We start from the raw sequence: 20,155 nt of genomic DNA on the forward strand, positions 1-20,155 counted from the left end.
ACTCGGCATATCAAGGCAAGAGACGCACCCCCAGTACTCACAAACCTAACTCTAGACCAAAGAGAGAGAGAGCCCAAATTCCAGAGATAGCCAGTCTCAATCTACCAGGCCTAAGGATAATAGCTTCCATGCCACAAACTCTGTGGAACCTCATCCAAGAAGAGACAAAAGTAGCCCTCCAAAAAAGATTAGTGATACTCGCCCTCGCCCTTCTAAGCAGCCTGGTCCGCAGCAATATTCAGCTGACCCAGCATCGCTGATCTCCTCCCCGAACAGTGCAAAGAACCCGACATCTCAGATGTACAGCCCAGGTCCACCTCCCCTCGATAAGCGTTACCCGAGGGAAACCAATCCTGCCAGGTTGAGAAATAGCTTCCTTTACTCTCGCCCTACTGATGACCCAACATCTGGTACCCCCAGAATATCTAGCCACCATAGTATGACTAATCCAGGCTATCACCAGTCAATCAGCTCTCCTCCAAGAGTTCAACGTCATTACCAACCTTCGATGTCTACGGGCTGTTCTGACCCTACCCTCTCAGGTGTACCTGAGAAGGCACACTCTCAGCAGCCAGCTCCGGTTTTTCGGCCGGGCAGAGCCTCAGCCCTAATGCACAGAACCCTTCTAGAAGCGGCTTACTACTCTCTAGGCACAGCTCTCCACTTTCTTGCTATCCCAAATGCACTTCAAGAACAGCCAGTCTCCCAGGCCCTCCTCACCTTCCATCAACAAGCCATCAGTTGCACCCAATCCAGCCTCAAGCTCCTTGCCAACGCAACTCCAGTCTCGCAACCCTCAGAATAGGGACTTTCAACTCAAGGGGGGTACACAGCAACAAAAACAGCCTTACATCTAAGGGCCTTCCCGAGGGCAAGACAGGATCCTGTGATCGCAGGAGAAATCAAGAGTCTCCACGAGCAAGTGATAGAGTGCACTCAGACAAGCATGAAATTACTGTGCCACACTCAAGTTCACTGCAACTAAATCACACAGCCCCTTCAAACAGACTGGACCAGGGGCCCACCTTTCACACCAGAAATGATTGCACTCCTCCCAGTCTTTTAAACCTGTACTCCCATTCAAAGAGAACAAACAGCAGCAGAACTCTCTCCCTCGGTACAATGAACGTAAGGGGGTTTAACACCATCGTTGTGTTCGTCAAAAAACAACTTCTCCACCTTGATATCCTGGCCATCCAAGAACATTGGCTCCTCGACCAAAACTGCGCTAAGTTGAACAGTGTATCTAATGAGCATCTTGTTTTGCAAAAGCCTGCTGAGAGAATCAATGGTCCACTTGATCTCCGCACCCAACGTGGGAAAGGTGGTCTAGCCATTTTTATCAGGAAATCTCTGGTCATGGACTGCTGGGAAATCAAGTGCCCGTCGCCTAGATTACTTGCTGCTCACCTCAAGGTTAAGGAATCCGCAGAAACCTTCACCATTGTGAGTTGCTACTTACCATGTGGAGTGTCCAACGCAGACCAAAATGATTACCACTCCTGCCTCTCTCACCTCTCATACCTTCTTGAGAGTACTAAGAACACTTCAGTCATCATTGTGGGAGACATCAACGTGGATGTAATTCACCCTAACACCAAGAAGACGCTGACTATCCTCCAGGAATTCCTGTCTCGAGAGAACCTCTGTTGTCTCACCTCTAGTCATTTTAGTCAAGACACCTACACTTTTCAATCCGACGATGGGAGACACAAGTCGTGCATTGATACTATCCTTGCCCCTTCCAGAGATAAACATCTTTTTAGCAACGTCTCAACCGCGAAAGATGATCCAACTAATACCTCTGACCATCTTCTGATCACTGCATTCCGCTCGTATGGAGTCAGCCACTCTGATGGTTGCACTTCACACTCCTATACTCCCTCTTCGATCCAACGTCTTAAAGTTAAATGGCAGGACGTGGACCAGGCTACTATCGAAGAACTGTACACAACCCCATTGGAGAAGATATCTTCGAATCTCTTCTGCAGTATTAGTAACATAGATCATATCCCTCTCCCAGAGGCTGAGAATCTACTGTCTTCACTTTCTGGTTTCATGGTCTCGTACTCTGCGAATCTACCACACACTTTCCCAAATGGGAAGAAGAAAGGGAAGGCAGAATGGAATGCTGAGGTTAGCCAGGCCTATAAGCTGGCTAAGGAGTCCCGGAAGACCTGGCTTTTGACTGAAACCACCAACAAGGTTCAAGCCAATGTTGACCACATCAATGCAAAGAAGTCCTTCAGAAAGCGTCTTAGACAATCCAGGGCGCAGTTGAGGAACAAGCTTCTCTCTGAAATTGAATCTGCCTCTGCGTCAAATAACAAGCTATTTTATCGCCTTGTCAAAATGAACCGGAGTTCGGACTCTTTGCACTGTGAAGTTGACCATCTCTCCTATGGTGACCACGTTTACAAGGGTGATGAAATGCTTCTCGGTTGGCAACATTATTTCACTGCCCTTTCCTCTGGTGGTTCGAATGCCTCCCACATAAACTCCGCTCAAGATCATTCGCCGGTAGTCTCCTTACCCAAGATGACTCCTCTGCTCCTGAGATAGGGCATAGCATTCAACTCACATCACAAGACCTGGATGAGGCTATCAAGCACCTGAAGTTGGGCAAGGCTGCTGGGGAGGACAATGTCTCCCCTGAACATCTGAAACATCTGGGTGACACAGCTCGCCGTCTTCTTCTTGCCCTGTTCAACACCTTCCTACATCAGGCCTACTGCCCAAAAATCTTTAAGCAAGGCCTTATTCTCCCTCTTCACAAGGGCAAAGGGAAGGATCCACATGACCCAAGGAATTACAGAGGCATTACTCTCACATCCGTCCTTTGCAAACTTCTAGAACACTGCCTTAAACCACACATGATCCGTCAGCTCTACATCAGTGACACCCCCGATGAACTCCAGTTTGGCTTCAGAAAGGGATTTTCATGTGCTCTCACATCTATGTCACTTGAGTTGATCATCGAACTAAACACTGTGCAAAAACTCCCAACATATCTTGCTCTCTTAGATGCTGAGAAGGCCTTCGATACCGTGTGGCATAGGGGGCTCTTTGAGAAGCTAAAGTCCTCTCATCTAGACACCAGTATTCAGGACATGTTGGAATCTATGTACCATGGGATTGAAAGCAAGGTCTTCTGGAAGGGTGCAGCCAGTAACCCAATCCCCATCACCCAAGGCGTACGTCAAGGGGGGGTTCTGTCTCCCCTACTCTACACAGCGTTTGTTGATGGACTGATCAAGGAGCTGCGAGACAAGAACCTCGGCAGCTCAATAGACGGCCGGTTCTCTGGCGTTGTTGTTCTTGCTGATGACGTCGCACTGATAGCCAACTCCCCAGATGAGCTTCAGCTGATGCTTGATGCCACATTCAGCTATGCGGAGTTCTGGCAATACAAAATCAATCCTTCCAAAAGTGCAGTGATTGTCTTCAACAATGCTAAGCATCCCACAAAATCTTCCTGGACAGTCAACGGAAGTACTGTTGATGCAAAAACCAGTCATCCTCACCTTGGAATTCCAAAATCCGGTTCTCGGTCTGATCCTACTGACGGCATCATCGGAACTGGCCTTCGTGCATTCTATTCCCTGTCTGGCTCTGGTGCATATACTGGCGGTCTCTCCCCCTTGCTGATTGCACACCTTTGGCGAACTTTCTGCATTCCTAGGATGTTGCATGGCGCTCCTATTATTAAACTCACTAAATCCATGCTACAGAAACTCGACAAAGCCCAATTGCATCTATTTAAGAGGGTTCTTGGAGTCCCAATAACAGCGGCGGACGAGATTGTATATCTTCTCACCAACCTCTTGCCTCTCTCCATCCAGATAGATCTCGATAGATTGCTCCTTTTCGGCCAACTCTCCAATCTGGACCACAACCGCTTCGAATACCGGACATTTCTGGCAGCTCTCGGAGCATGGACTCCAACTATCCAAGTCATCCAGGATACGTTGAGAAAGTATGACCTCCCTGATCTTCACAGTACTATCTTGAAACCACTTCCTTACTCCACCTTTAAGAAATTGATTAAGTACAAGATCTACACTGCCGTCAATGATCTCGTTGCCCAGGGCATCCGTGTGAAGTCAACTCTCAAGTTCTGGATTGATCACATACCACCCTCAGTTAATCTCCTTTATCCGAAGTCCTCACATTCTCCTGTAATCCGTTTCGCACTCATTGTGAGAGCCCAGCTACTCTCATCCACATATCTCACTCACTGTCGCCTCCACACATTGGGAAAGTCCTCCACTCGTACCTGCCCCCTTTGCGACTCATATGATGAGACAGTTGAACATTTTGTTGGATCTCGCTCCGCTCTTGACCACCTCCGCCAAGACTTCATACTCAGAGTAAAGGAGTGTCTCACTGACTTCCCACTTTATCTAGATGTGTATACTGCTGATGACCCACACCAATTCACCTGTGCTACCTTATTAACCCATCAACCTGGTCTCCCATCCGAAGTCAATAACTGTCTGCTCCTTAAATCTCTCTTTTTTCTACATAAAATGCATGGCTACCGTTCCAACCTGTTGCTGAACCTGTGATTTACCTGACTGGGAATTGTTCTATTTGAATCTTAGAATCTCCAGAACAGTGGAGGGATCACCTAAGAGAGAGAGGTGGTTGATGGTGCCGCGGTGCAGTGATTGTGAGTTCAGCATGTTCAGTGAGCTGAGGCGATAATTCTGTTCCCGCTCCTCCTGGCCTGCACTTGAGCAGTGCATGTGCCTGAAGATGAAATCGCCACGTGTGTGGTGGCCCGCCTTGTGCCCAGGTTGTGAATGTGGTGCATGGTCTGTTAATTTTATCACCCTTCGTCTTCATTTTGAATACGGTACCGTACTTTCCTATATTATAATCTAGATCTCTACCCACTCCTGCTCCTTCTATTTTCATATTCTTTCTTTATCAAATCAGCACCTCCTGGTTTTGTTCTTTTCATCCTTTCTTTTCTCCTCTCATGCCTTTGTCTCCTCTCACTTTTTCCTCTTCCTCAATTCCTGTCATGCCAGTTCACCAGTATGAAATATTTCTACCTCATTCCCTCCTTTTCTCCTTCCCCTCTTATCCTCTTCAGACTTCACCCTCTCTTCCCCTTACTACTAGCTCTTCTTCTTCCACTTCATCTTCTTTTTCTTCCCCTTCTCCCTCTTCCTCCTCTTTTTCTTCTTCTTTCATCATTTTCTTCCTCCTCCCCCTCTTTCTCCACCTTCTCCCCTTGGTCCTCTCCTTCCATTTCTTCCACTCTTTGTCAGTAGAGGCACACGGCCAATATTGGAGACTGTCTCCAATGTGGGAGATTATCTCCAATATCAGAGACTTTTGTGAAGAATTTGGGTATCCAATTTCAGAGACAGTCTCCAGTTTTGGAGACCAATTTCCTTTGTTTACATTTGCGGCAAAAGGATTACCTTGGCGGCAAATAAAAATGTGATAAGCAGATTCCTCATGAAAAATTACCCCTTTTCACCGTCTACTTTTGTTTTGATAAGGATTTTTGTTGTCAATCACACACAAAACAAATGGGCTTCTGACCTCAGTGAGACAAAATTTTGGGTGGAAAAAAATCATGCTTTTGTTGGTGTTGTTTCTTTTGTCCTTTTGCAAAGCAAGTCTCCAATGTGGGAGATTGTCTCCCCTATTGGAGAGAGTCTCCCATATTGGCCGTGCGCCTCTACTCTAGCCGACACCGATTTTGTCAGTTCATGTTCTATTTTATTTTTTGGTCTACCTCCTGCTCCCTTCCTCCCCTCCCTCCTCCTTCTTTATCTTCTTCTTTTCCACCCTTGATTGTCCTGTCATTTTTCTTCTTCCATCTGCAGATGCTCCTTTCCTTGATCCTCCAACTAGATATCCTCTTATTCTACTTTTGCTTCCTCAAAGCTATTGCTTCCAATTTTTTTCATCATTATTCCTCTCCATTTCACTTTTTTCCTCCCTTCCACTTGTTTTCTGCTTCTCTTTCTCCATCTCCTAATACTTTCCATTCCTTTCCTGCTTCTCTTCCGTGGTTTCTTCTTTCTTTTCTCTTTCCTTCTTCCTTTTCCTCAAAATCTGTGTCCTTTATTTGTTTTCGTTTTCTTCTGATACTTCATTTACAGATTTTCCTGCTCATTCTCCTTCCTTTTCTAGCAAGAACTATTAAGGAGAACGTAGAGCTCTTCATTAAAGAGAACGTAGCTTCATTAAGGAGACCAGGGGCGGAATTCTGAAAACGTTCTTATCTTAATTTTGTTCTTATCTACGTCACGTTCTCAAATTGGCATTCTGAAAACGTTCTTATCTTTTTCTTATCTTTGTTCTTATCTTGCTTTCCATGCAATGCTGAGCGCGTAAATTTATGATTCGCGCATATGATACAAAAAGCGCGCTAAAAGATAAGAACAAAATGAAGATAAGTGGTATTCTGAAAACGTTATCTTTTTTCTTTCTTATCTCTGTACGATATTTATGATATTGTAACAGGTCAGAAAATATATGTACAAGAGAGAGATATTTTCTATGTGTATTTTGATGTTTTCTATGTGTATCTGTATGTAAAACTGATCTGTTGAGAAGGTCCCTGAATGCATTGAAGCATCTGTATTGTCCCTGGAAGCATTGTATTGAATTCATCCCTTTCAATCTAAATACTTCTGAGGAGATCCCTTCAATGAAGTCCTCCTTGACCTTGGGTCAGCTTCCTTGATAGCTTGCTTGACACATGACCAAATGAGATGGAAAGAGACTGACCACCCTCTTGCTTTGGGGAGGTCAAGATTTGAGTTACACTTTTTGATCTATTTGAAGGTGGTTTGATTTGTCCTCACACTGTCAAAAAGCTGTATATGGGGTGAGTTTCTCATATGTTAATGATTGTTTTAAACATTTTTTGTGATGCATTTTTTTTGTGAGATTTATAAATAGAAAGTACTTGATTGCTGTGATATGTATATGCTATGAATGTAGCAAGAGGAATTTATAAGTGAATCCTCTCTGTTTTATGAATTGGATGAATAGGTATTTGGAATTATTTGATGGCATTTATGTACTATTTTGGTATATTGAATATGAATTGCACCTGTCGGGATTTATTTTTCTGATATTGTACTGTAAACAGAATGATTGTGAGTAAAATACACATAAGTATAAAATAATTTGTTTCATTGGTACAATTCAAGACTTTATCAAAGATGTTATGAATTAGGGCTGGGACTAAAACCCGGGTACCCGGGTCCCGCCCGGAAGCCTCGGGTACCCGGTAGAAAAATCAATACCCGATACCCGAAAATTGCTCACCAGTATAACGTACATTTGATTTGTATTGCGTAGTGTAAGACATGATTGTAAACTCATCACAAAAGTACACAAGTCTCATTTTGAATCTCACCAATTACCCTCGAAATATCTACTAGTTTTTCAAGTGATGATGTGACTGAGATCGTTCAATCGTCGCCATGTTTCTTTTGCAGCGCAGTGACGTCATCCAGCCACTGCGACGCAAGCCAATTTATGAATGAAAATATAGTAAGCATGCGCATTGCAAGCCTCAGCCCCACGCAGTATTCCGTCAAACAAGTCTGCAATACTCTTTCACCTCGTACCAAAATCGACCTAGAATTCCACTTTCCTTTATTTCATATGAATTATGAAAGGTATTCTCAGAGGATCTATTTTCTCACCGCTAGCGCACAGGTAAGCAAATTTTTATTACTTCTTGCTTTTCCGTCAAAATCTTACGAAGTAGCGTCGATGTTGCATCGTGTTTGTGAGTTTGTAGAATCTATCGCTACGTGAACAAAGTCAATTGATTTCCGGGTTTTGGAGCATACGAGGCACCAGCCAATCACGTTCTTGATACCATTTTCAGTTCATCATAAACCGAAAATGGTAACACGATCTGATTGGCTGGCGCATTTGACACTCCGAAACCCGGAAATCAATTGACTTTTTTCACGTAGCGATAGATTCTACAAACTCACGAACACGATGTAATATCGACGCTACTTCGTACGATTTTGACGGAAAAGCAAGAAGTAATAAAAATTTGCTTACCTGTGCGCTATCGGTGAGAAAATAGATCCTCTGAGAATACCTTTCATAATTCATATAAAATATAGAAAAGTGGAATTCTAGGTCGATTTTGGTACGAGGTGACAGAGTATTGCAGACTTGTTTCGATGGAATACTGCGTGGCACACGGGAGGCTTGCAATGCGCATGCTTACTATATTTTCATTCATAAATTGGCTTGCATCGCATTGGCTTGATGACGTCACCAATGGGGTTTTTCCACCAGTCATATTTCGAGCGACATGATTTTCGGGTACCCGCCCGAAAATTGCCACGGGTACCCGAAGAGAAAAAACCCGAAAGTCCCAGGCCTATTATGAATATTTGTATTTACAGTGGTCGAACCCTCGATTCGTTGACGATGCTATTGCTATGTAGGTGACTTTCAATCTGCACGTAGATTTGTCCTCCTTGAGAACTCAAGAGGGGTGAGTTAATGTTATATGATTAAAAAGACAATTTATAACAAAATATATAGTATTAATATTTTGTGGTAATTGATCGTGATAATTTTCTTGTTTATGTAATGTATAAAATCAGATACTCTCTCTCGTTTCAGTTCCTCCGCTGTTCGGAGATCGGTATCAAAACATGATACTGTGCATCATGTTTTGTATTATTGGACAATGTATGTTGAAGGATTATTAGGAATATAAGATGTTTCTAATTACGTTAATGCTATACAGTATTTCAATTGAACATGGTAAAAACTAGGTGACTAATGTAATGTATCATGCCAGTTTAGTTGAAGAATAATCATAACATTTAATTGGTTGACACCTTAGTAATCTTAAACACATTGAGGTTTGAATGGTTTAAGAATGCAATGACTCATTATTGTTTGTGCTGGTGATGTAAAAAAATGATATATATGTACTCATCATTTCTTTCTTGTTTTTTTTCTTTCAAGGGTTGATCTACCCTCAAAATAAATACCACATACACAACTTTTAAATGACTGTGTCATGCGTCATTTATACCTGCCGTCACAATAATATTTAAGATAGCTCGAGGGTTATCACATCTTATGAGGTCTGCCTTCTTTCTTGCTAAAAATCAATGGCCATTGGGAGTAACAAGTATTCTTCCCCCCTTTCTCTCATTCACCCTTTATTTTGCCTGTGTTCTGTCTTTCTTTATTTTATTTATTTATTTTCGCTTTTCTTCCTTTCTTTCTGTTTGTCTTTTTTTTCCTTTCTTTCATGCTTCATTTTGTTTTATTCTTTTGAATCTTTTAACTTCTTCCTTATTTTTCTTTTGCATTATTTTATCTATGCTTTCTTTTGCTTTTTTTTAAATTGAATTTATTTCCGTTAAAACAAATAACAATAGGGGAAGGCGGGGTAAGTTGTGACAGTTTTTGCTTTTTGCATGTTAGAATTTATATGATTAATAATCTTGTCGAAATAGGTACCTTGCCCTGAAATTTAATTCTTCTGAAATATTTTCCACCTACATATAGTTTTCTATCCCAACACTGAAAGTCATCGTGACCTTTGAAAAAAACGATGTCAAATGGCTCAACTTGCCCCATATATGGGGTAAGTTTGAGCCACCTTCTGGGGTAAGTTGAGCCACAAAAACTATGTACAAAATGAATGAGGGGAGAACCAGCATGTCAATCTTTTGTTTAAAGTCTTTTCACTTGCTAATTTTCTATAAATACTAACATCCTTTAAAAGGAAAAGAGCAGTCATGTAAATTTGCTCCTTTCAGCCAGCATTTCAATCGATTTTTATGGTTTGTTTGTTTTTTAAGATACATTACCATAGGAATTACCATGGCTCAACTTGCCCCATGCTGTTTGGCTCAACTTACCCCAGTCCGAACTTAGTGCAATAATTTTGTATCCACACATTCATTATGCATCCATCATATAAAAGACTATGACAAGAATGAAGATCCATACCTGGACTAATAATGTTGTTATCATGTCTTTATTATATTTAAAGACGTGTGTGTTTATAAAGCACTTATCTATTTCACACTCTTTTTTACTTTTTTGGCTGAAATTCATATTTTTCCCTCTAAAAAACTACTTTTTGTTTCAAAGTTGAAAACAATGTGGTGGGGTTAGGGGTTATGCTATGGGTCATCAATACATGACACCACACAATGTCTGACTCATTATTGGCCTGGGGCTGGTGGCTCAACTTGCCCCTATGCTCAACTTACCCCGCCTTCCCCTACATATAAAATGATACATGTGAATTAATAAATGAAAAACGGGAGGATGGGCCTACTCAGCAGCATCAATTATGTTGCTGCTGCCTGCTGATCTACTGAGGGGTCATTCCTTTTTTATTTTCCCTTTTCGATTTTTTCCTTTTTTCTTTACTAAGTTTTTGTTTTTTTCTTTCCCCATTTCTCTCTTTCTGTTTTTCTTTTCCCTTTTATCCTTCACTTTATTTATTTTTTGTAATCTTTTTATTTCTTCATTCTTTTTCTATCTTTCATTCATTCTTTCCTCTATATTTATTTTATTTATTCATTTTATATGATCTTTTTTCTTTCTTTCCTCCTTCCCTTAATTTTCTATTTTTTCCCCTCATTCTTTTTATTTCTGTTTTCTTTGATAATTTTTTCATTTTATTTTTGGGGTTCTTTTTCTTTCTTTTTTTCGCTCGTTCATTTGCTCTTTCATTCTTATTTCTGCTTTATGACACTAAATTTGCACCTTCTTTCGGCCTACTTCTAATTTATTTTTTTGCTCATTCTCATTTTTTGTTGTTCTTTATTTACTCTTCTATTAATTTCTAAAAATCTTTTTCTTTATTCTTTCCATTTTTCTTTCTTCGTTTTTTTCATTCATTCTTCATTTTCTTCCCATTTATTTTCCCCTTCTGTTTCTTTCCTTTGAATTTCATCCTTTCTTTTTATCTTTATTTCGTTTTCAATTTTGCTTCAACTTTCGTTTCATCTTTTATCTTCTCTCTCTTATCTCTTTCTTTCTCTCCCTCTCTTTATTTCCTTGTTTCATTGTCCCCTTTTCTCTCTTCCTTCACTTTTACATATATTTTTTTCCTTCCTTTTTTTTACTTTCTTTCATACGTTTGTTTTTTGTCTCACCTGCATAGCAGAGTGAGACTATAGGCGCCGCTTTTCCGACGGCGGCGGCGTCAACATCAAATCTTAACCTGAGGTTAAGTTTTTGAAATGACATAACTTAGAAAGTATATGGACCTAGTTCATGAAACTTGGTCATAAGGTTAATCAAGTATTACTGAACATCCTATTAGAGTTTCATGTCACATGACCAAGGTCAAAGGTCATTTAGGGTCAATGAACTTAGGCCATGTTGGGGAATCAACATCAAAATCTTAACCTGAGGTTAAGTTTTTGAAATGTCATCATAACTTAGAAAATATATGGACCTAGTTCATTAAACTTGGACATAAGGTTAATCAAGTATCACCAAACATCCTGCATGAATTTCACGTCACATGACCAAGGTCAAAGGTCATTTAGGGTCAATGAACTTTGGCCGATTTGGGGGTATCTGTTGAATTCCCATTATAACTTTCAAAAGTTTATGGATCTGATTCATGAAATTTGGACATAATAGTAATCAAGCATCACTGAACATTTTGTGCAAGTTTCAGGTTTCATGATTAAGGTCAAAGGTCATTTAGGGTCAATGAACTTTGGCCGAATCGGGGGTGTCTGGTGAATTACCATCATAACTTTGAAAGTTTATTGGTCTAGTTCATTAAACTTGAACATTAGTGTAATCATGTATCACTGAAAAAAAAAATCCTGTGTGCATTTTAGGTCACATGACCAGGGTCAAAGGTCAATGAACTTTGGCCATAATTTGGGTATCTGTTGAATTACAATCATAACTTTAAAAGTTTATGGATCTGATTCATGAAACTTGGACATAAGAGTAATCAAGTATCACTGAACATCCTGTGCAAGTTTCAGGTCACATGATCAAGGTCAAAGGTCATGTGAGATCAATGAACTTTGGCCGCATTGGGGGTATTTGTTGAATTACCATCCTATCTCTGTAAGTGTATTGGTCTAATTCATAAAACGTGGAAATAAGAGTAACCAAGTATCACTGAACATCTTGGGCGAGTTATAGTAGTTTTCAAAGTCAGCACTGCTGCTATGTTGAATCGCGTGATGCAGGTGAGACGGCAAGAGGCATTCCACTTGTCTAACTTTTTTTGTTCTTTATTCCTTCATTTTATCCTTTTTAATCTTTTTAATTTGGCCTTTTTGTTTTTTTTTCCTTAAGTTTCTTTCATTTTTCTTCTTTATTTTTCCTTCAATTTTTTATTCCTCTTTTTATCATTGATTATCATTCTATTTATTCCTCCTTTTTCTCTCTTGTATTCTTTCCTTTTTTTATTTCTTTTTATTTTTTAAATTTTCTTTTAAGTTCTTTTTGCTTGCTTTCTTTCATTTACCTTTTTTTCTTTCATTGTTTTCTGCTTTGATCCTTTTATTTTTTAAATTTCTGCTTCATTCTGACCCTTTTCTGTCTTCTTACCTACTTTTTTCCTGTTTTATTCTCATTCGTAAAATTCTGCTTTCTTTACCTTTTTTCTTTATTTTGTGCACGTGTCTCGAAATAATCAGTCATTGCATATAAAATGACTATTCGAGCAATGCGCCAGAAACCGTGTACGCGCAGCGCCCATGATATTCTCTTTACAAATTAGGAACGCTTTTGTTTAAACTAGGCTGGATTAAACTGCCAATATAAAGTGCATTGTGATTGGTAATATCTTAAAAATGGGCGTGTTGAAGATAAGAAGGAGGCAGTCCTTACAGAGATAAGAACGCGTTAAGAAGATTTTCAGAATACCGATTTGCAATGATTTTAGTGTCTTATCTCATTGAGATAAGAACAAAGATAAGAACGTTTTCAGAATACCACCCCAGGGCTTCAATTTATTTAAGAGCAGTCCTTTTGTTTGACATCAGCATCTCTTTCACAGGCCTTGGATATATATCTTTGTGTCCTTTTTAATTTTTTCCATTTATGCTGTAATATGGAAATGTGTTGTATGAAAAATGGTCTTGCACTTAATAGAATATTATATCCAGTCATAAGGTCAATAATCATTCAAAAATACTTAAAGTTATGAGGGAATCCAATTTTGGTAAATGAAATGGTGTGTGAAACGATGAAAAAAAAAGAAAACAGAATGCAGCAAGCTTGAAAGCAATCCTGCAAAAAATACAGCTCTATCATGTATAGCTTGTTGATTGGTTTGATTCATATTTGTGGTTAATATTGATCAATAAATGTTTAGAGGAAAAATGAAAAAAAATATGCACAGCTGTTTGAATTGAAACTGTCTAAAAAACAGAAATTTGATAGATTGTGATAATTTGCCCGTTTGTCATGGTCAAGTACATATAACTGAAAATTATGATTTTCTCCCCAAAATCTGTCACTTTAGGCATTAGCCTAATAATATAACATAGACAGATAACAGTAACAATCAATTTGTTTTCCCTCTGTTGTGGATCAGGCAGACTTGTTGTCATGGTCATAGGTGTGCAATAGCAATTACTTCATTTTCCCTGTTCCTCTCCATCCTCTATCATGGCATTATTTTCATTTTGGTAATTTTTAAAATTGAAATGATATCAAACTTGAATTAACATGTTTATCACATTTCGTTTGTAGCTCAGCCTCCAAATCAACTGTGATCAGAGCTAATGACAATGGATCCTGTACGAGAAAGAAACTGGCTGATCCCAACAGCTCTTCTCTGCAGCTACGGATTCTTGAAGGAAGTACGTCCCTCGGAACCCTTCCTGACCCCTTACCTTCGTGGAGACAAGAACCTCACTGAGCAGCAAGTGGACAATGAAGTGTACCCGGTCTGGACGTACACCTACATGGTCGCCCTGGTCTTCGTGTTTGTCCTCACTGACCTACTCCGCTACAAACCGGTCATCGTCTTTGAAGGCTTAGCCTACATCGGAACCTGGTCACTTCTTCTCTGGGCATATGGAGTGACGATGATGAAACTTATGCAGTTCATGTATGCTTTCGCGACATCAACAGAAGTGGCATACCTCGCGTACATCTTTGCAGCTGTATCATCAGACCATTACCAGCAGGTGTCCAGTTACACGCGATCCGCTCTCCTTGCGGGAAGGTTTGTGGCGGCTGTCATCGGACAACTATTGATTTCTTTTAAAGTTACTACATACAGGGGCCTCAATTACGTTAGTCTCGCTTTTGTCTCTTTGGGTTTTGTTATTAGTCTGTTCTTACCATCGGTTCATAAGAGTACTTATTTTCACAGAGACTTGCCAAAAGTTGCAAACTGTCCTACAGAAGGTCACGTTCCCGGTGAAAACCCGACACAAAGTTCCAGTGCACATGTAGATGAATCATGTCATGGAGTTGATGTTCAATCAAAAGCACATTCACGATCAGTGAAAGAGAGAACTGTTTCTTGCTATTCATCTACCAAGCGGTTTTGCCAGTACTTGTGGACAGACTTCAAGAACTGCTACAGCAATAGACAGCTCTTGGAATGGTCGCTTTGGTAATTTGACTACATTTTGCATTTTACTCTTGGAAGTATGAAAGAAGGGGGGATAGGATCAGCAGTTTATCCTTGTAGTATTTTACTCTTCCATCTCCAAAAAGGTTTTTTTTTCTTCAAATTTTGTGAATTTTGATCAATACAAAATCATATGAATTTCTTAGAACATTCATGTTAACTGCAGGCTACTCTGTCCGATTTTAGTACCCCGGTACCTTAATGTAGAATCCTTGGAACAATAAAATATCTGTTCAGTTTGAAGAAAAAAAAAAAAATATTTATACAAGATGAATAACACATGGATTTTGTAATCTGATCTACAGGGAATAATTTTCCTGGTATCGCATGACAATTTGCTCCGCATTTTACTGTTCAGAATTAAGTTTAGAGCTTTTAGAACTCCTAATGACAAAAATCAAATTTGGTTTACAGGCAAAATTATTCCCTGACAAAATATTCTGTATAATTTTTGTCTTGCAAACTGATCTGACTCTGGCAATTACATGTAAAGATGGTTCACTGATATTGACTTAATGTATTTTCCAATTTGTAACACTCACAGGTGGGCTTTTGCAACCTGTGGTAATCTTCAAATTGGCAACTACATCCAGAATCTGTGGGACATTATTTTTACAAAGTCTGGTAATCACAGCTCTGAAAATGTCTACAATGGAGCAGTGGAGGCATTGTCAACTCTCCTCGGTATGAAAACTTTATTTTCATTATTTGATTTCTACTTAATAAAAACACACAACATAACGTTTAAAGGACAAATCCACCACAACAAAAGGTTGATTTGAAGACAAAGAGAAGAATTCAACAAGCATAACACTGAAAATTTCATAAAAATCGGCTGTAAAATAAGAATTTATGACATTTCAAAGTTTGGCTAAATTTCATAAAACAGTTGTATGCACATCCTGGTCAGTATGCAAATGAGGGGACCGATGACATCACCCAGTCACAATTTCGTTTTTATTTTATTATATAAAATATGAAGTATTTGAATTTTCTCCTCTCTGTCATGCGGAAAATTTTTCATTCCTCCCTGATCATGTGGAATTCTATTGTTTTAACATTTTGTGGTTCAAACAAGATGGTCATAACTTTCAAATCTGTAAAAAATGAAATATTGTATAATTCAAACAATAAAAAACAAAAGAAATATTGAGTAAGGGACATCAACATTCTTAAACTGAGATGAATGTAGAACTGTTTTGTGAAAAAATAAGCGACACTTTAAAATGTCATAACTTTCTTATTTTCCATCTGATTTTGATGAAATTTTCAGCATTATTCTTGTTTGAATTTTTTCTATTTATGAAAATCAACTTTTTTCTGGGATGGACTTGACCTTTAAAAGAGTACAATACTACCCTTGAATAAAGAAAGCTTGTACATATATGAAAACCGAAAAATCTCAGAATAAGATCTGTGAATGTGTAAGAATAATTGTGCAAACAATAAAGAGAGTTATGAGGATTTGAATGTCGAAATCAGTAAATGCTATAGAGATCTTCCAATTGGCAATGTGACCAAGATTATGATGTCATACTTGTACAACTCTCCCCTTTGCACACTGGAGATATACCCCAAAACTTCTACCTTTGCTCATTCTAGTGATAGTAGAAACCGTATGTCCACTGTCCACAATATATTTCATGAAAACTACATGTATATAAAATGTCCTATTAAAAAACCTACTCTAATCTGTAGAAAAACTTTATAAAAGTAAAAGTTGAAGTGAAATGGGGGAGGTGTGAAATCACGCATAAATACAAGTTTTCTGTGTATATGTTGCATAGAAGCACACATACTAAATACCCTTTTTCATGATATTGCTTCTCACTATGCATCACAGCTATCCATAATATCTTATAAATGTACATTAATTATATAGCAGGAATTTTTTACAGGACTGTACAGAATTTATGAAAAGTATTTGTGACTGACCAAAACTGATATTTCAATTTGAAAAGTAATACAATTCCCCTTATTTTAGTTTTATAAATCCCTGCAATCAGGAGATTGTGTGTTGGAATCCCACGTTGGACTACATGTAGCATCCCACATTTATAGCTGTGTGTCAATCCACACTTTGCCACTCTCCACCCAGGTTCCTAAAATGGATACCCGGTAGGATGTGAAGGTCTTTGTAGCTTGTCCAGCACTGTGTGCACCTCATTAACAATTGGCTGGAATATTCCCCAGGGAGTGGACGATGTGCATACAATATGTGTTGTGTTTGGTGTGCGGGAATGACTGAATCTGGAGAGTGGCAAATGTACATGTAGGTTATATCGCATTACAACCCGGTGGGTGTTTCATGAAAGTTGTCAGCACTAACGAAACTGTCAGTACTGACAATTTTAGTGAAATCCTTGGTTTTTGTCTCACCTGCGAAGCAAAGTGAGACTATAGGCGCCGCTTGTCCGACGGCGGCGGTGGCGGCGTCAACATCAAATCTTAACCTGAGGTTAAGTTTTTGAAATGACGTCATAACTTAGAAAGTATATGGACCTAGTTAATAAAACTTGGCCATAAGGTTAATCAAGTATTACTGAACATCCTATTAGAGTTTCATGTCACATGACTAAGGTCAAAGGTCATTTAGGGTCAATGAACTTAGACCATGTTGGAGGATTCAACATCGAAATCTTAACCTGAGGTTAAGTTTTTGAAATGTCATCATAACTTAGAAAATATATGGACCTAGTTCATGAAACTTGGACATAAGGTTAATCAAGTATCACTGAACATCCTGCATGAGTTTCACGTCACATGACCAAGGTCAAAGGTCATTTAGGGTCAATGAACTTTGGACGAATTGGGGATATCTGTTGAATTCCCATCATAACTTTGAAAGTTTATGGATCTGATTCATGAAACTTGGACATAATAGTAATCAAGCATCACTGAACATTTTGTGCAAGTTTCAGGTCACATGATCAAGGTCAAAGGTCATTTAGGGTCAATGAACTTTGGCCGAATTGGGGATATCTGTTGAATTCCCATCATAACTTTGAAAGTTTATGGATCTGATTCATGAAACTTGGACATAATAGTAATCAAGCATCACTGAACATTTTGTGCAAGTTTCAGGTCTCATGATTAAGGTCAAAGGTCATTTAGGGTCAATGAACTTTGGCCGAATCGGGGATATCTGTTGAATTACCATCATAACTTTGAAAGTTTATTGGTCTAGTTCGTTAAACTAGGACATTAGAGTAATCAAGTATCACTGAACATCCTGTGCGTGTTTCAGGTCACATGTCCAAGGTCAAAGGTCAATGAACTTTAGCCGAATTGGGTGTATCTGTTGAATTACCATCATAACTTTGAAAGTTTATGGATCTGATTCATGAAACTTGTACATAAGAGTAATCAAGTATCACTGAACATCCTGTTCGAGTTTCAGGTCACATGATCAAGGTCAAAGGTCATGTAAGGTCAATGAACTTTGGCCATGTTGGGGTTTTTTGTTGAATAACCATCATATCTCTGTAAGTTTATTGGTCTAGTTCATAAAAAGAGGACATAAGAGTAACCATGTATCACTGAACATCTTGTGCGAGTCAGAGTAGTATGCAAAGTCAGCACTGCTGCTATATTGAACCGCGTGATGCAGGTGAGACGGCCAGAGGCATTCCACTTGTTATTGGCTACGAGGCCCTGGCCTCTGACTGTTACTATGGTTACTGTTGGAGAAAGACAACCTGTCTGTGCTAACAACTTTCATGATTCGGTCCCCTGGTGACAGGTTGCCCAAAAGGGCATAGACAGTGTAAATGTATATATGTGTATGTCCTCAGCATCTTATAAGTAACCAGATTGAAATTATATTAATTATTCTCATAGGTGCTCTGTCGGCATTCCTGATTATGTTTCCAAAGGTGAACTGGGACCGTTACGGAGAGCTACTTCTCGGGGTCGTTTCCATCGTGGATGCCATATTACTCTTAATAATGGGGTTGACCTCTAACATCTGGCTCTGCTATTCATTCTATATCATCTTCAGGTCTTCGTACCAGCTTGTCATCACAATAGCAACGTAAGTTCTGGAGCCTCTGTAATAGTAATCCAGGCTCGACATTAACAGTGGGGAAGTGCCACCAGAAACTTACCTCGGGCAACTTTTATTGAAAAATGTCAAGTTTTTGTGGCCCTATGTTGGCAACGAAAAGTTTTTGTCTCACCTGCGAAGCAAAGTGAGACTATAGGCGCCGCTTTTCCGACGGCGGCGGCGGCGTCAACATCAAATCTTAACCTGAGGTTAAGTTTTTGAAATGACATCATAACTTAGAAAGTATATGGACCTAGTTAATAAAACTTGGCCATAAGGTTAATCAAGTATTACTGAACATCCTATTAGAGTTTCATGTCACGTGACCAAGGTCAAAGGTCATTTAGGGTCAATGAACTTAGACCATGTTGGAGGAATCAACATCAAAATCTTAACCTGAGGTTAAGTTTTTGAAATGTCATCATAACTTAGAAAATATATGAACCTAGTTCATGAAACTTGGACATAAGGTTAATCAAGTATCACTGAACATCCTGCATGAGTTTCACGTCACATGACCAAGGTCAAAGGTCATTTAGGGTCAATGAACTTTGGCCGAATTGGGGATATCTGTTGAATTCCCATCATAACTTTGAAAGTTTATGGATCTGATTCATGAAACTTGGACATAATAGTAATTAAGCATCACTGAAAATTTTGTGCAAGTTTCAGGTCTCATGATTAAGGTCAAAGGTCATTTAGGGTCAATGAACTTTGGCCGAATCGGAGTATCTGTTGAATTACCATCATAACTTTGAAAGTTTATTGGTCTAGTTCATTAAACTTGGACATTAGAGTAATCAAGTATCACTGAACATCCTGTGCGCATTTCAGGTCACATTACCAAGGTCAAAGGTCAATGAACTTTGGCCGAATTGGGTGTATCTGTTGAATTACCATCATAACTTTGAAAGTTTATGGATCTGATTCATGAAATTTGTACATAAGAGTAATCAAGTATCACTGAACATCCTGTTCGAGTTTCAGGTCACATGATCAAGGTCAAAGGTCATGTAAGGTCAATGAACTTTGGCAATGTTGGGGTTTTTGTCTCACCTGCGAAGCAAAGTGAGACTATAGGCGCCGCTTTTCCGACGGCGGCGGCGGCGTCAACATCAAATCTTAACCTGAGGTTAAAGTTTTGAAATGACGTCATAACTTAGAAAGTATATGGACCTGGTTAATAAAACTTGGCCATAAGGTTAATCAAGTATTACTGAACATCCTATTAGAGTTTCATGTCACATGACCAAGGTCAAAGGTCATTTAGGGTCAATAAACTTAGACCATGTTGGAGGAATCAACATCGAAATCTTAACCCGAGGTTAAGTTTTTGAAATGTCATCATAACTTAGAAAATATATGGACCTAGTTCATGAAACTTGGACATAAGGTTAATCAAGTATCACTGAACATCCTGCATGAGTTTTATGTCACATGACCAAGGTCAAAGGTCATTTAGGGTCAATGAACTTTGGCCGAATTGGGGATATCTG

At 39.2% G+C, this 20,155-nt stretch overlaps 1 protein-coding gene across 4 annotated transcripts in view; it reads left to right on the top strand.

Annotated features, from left to right (window-relative positions):
• The window catches only part of LOC121429724 (thiamine transporter 2-like), a 45,911-nt gene that overhangs the window by 14,286 nt on the left and 11,470 nt on the right, over nt 1–20,155 (top strand). For 2 of the 4 annotated variants that reach the window (XM_041626921.1, XM_041626918.1), the window contains exons 2-4: nt 13,723–14,596; nt 15,159–15,298; nt 18,455–18,647. In XM_041626921.1, the coding sequence (XP_041482855.1) occupies nt 13,755–14,596; nt 15,159–15,298; nt 18,455–18,647 (1,175 nt within the window). In that variant the 5' untranslated portion in view covers nt 13,723–13,754. Of the gene's footprint in view, nt 1–6,586; nt 6,857–8,398; nt 8,504–13,722; nt 14,597–15,158; nt 15,299–18,454; nt 18,648–20,155 lie in introns of those variants that run through there. The other 2 variants (XM_041626919.1, XM_041626920.1) reach the window with 2 other exon arrangements.

Source organism: Lytechinus variegatus, chromosome 16 (assembly GCF_018143015.1).
Source record: "Lytechinus variegatus isolate NC3 chromosome 16, Lvar_3.0, whole genome shotgun sequence".
Taxonomy (NCBI): Eukaryota; Metazoa; Echinodermata; class Echinoidea; order Temnopleuroida; family Toxopneustidae; genus Lytechinus; species Lytechinus variegatus.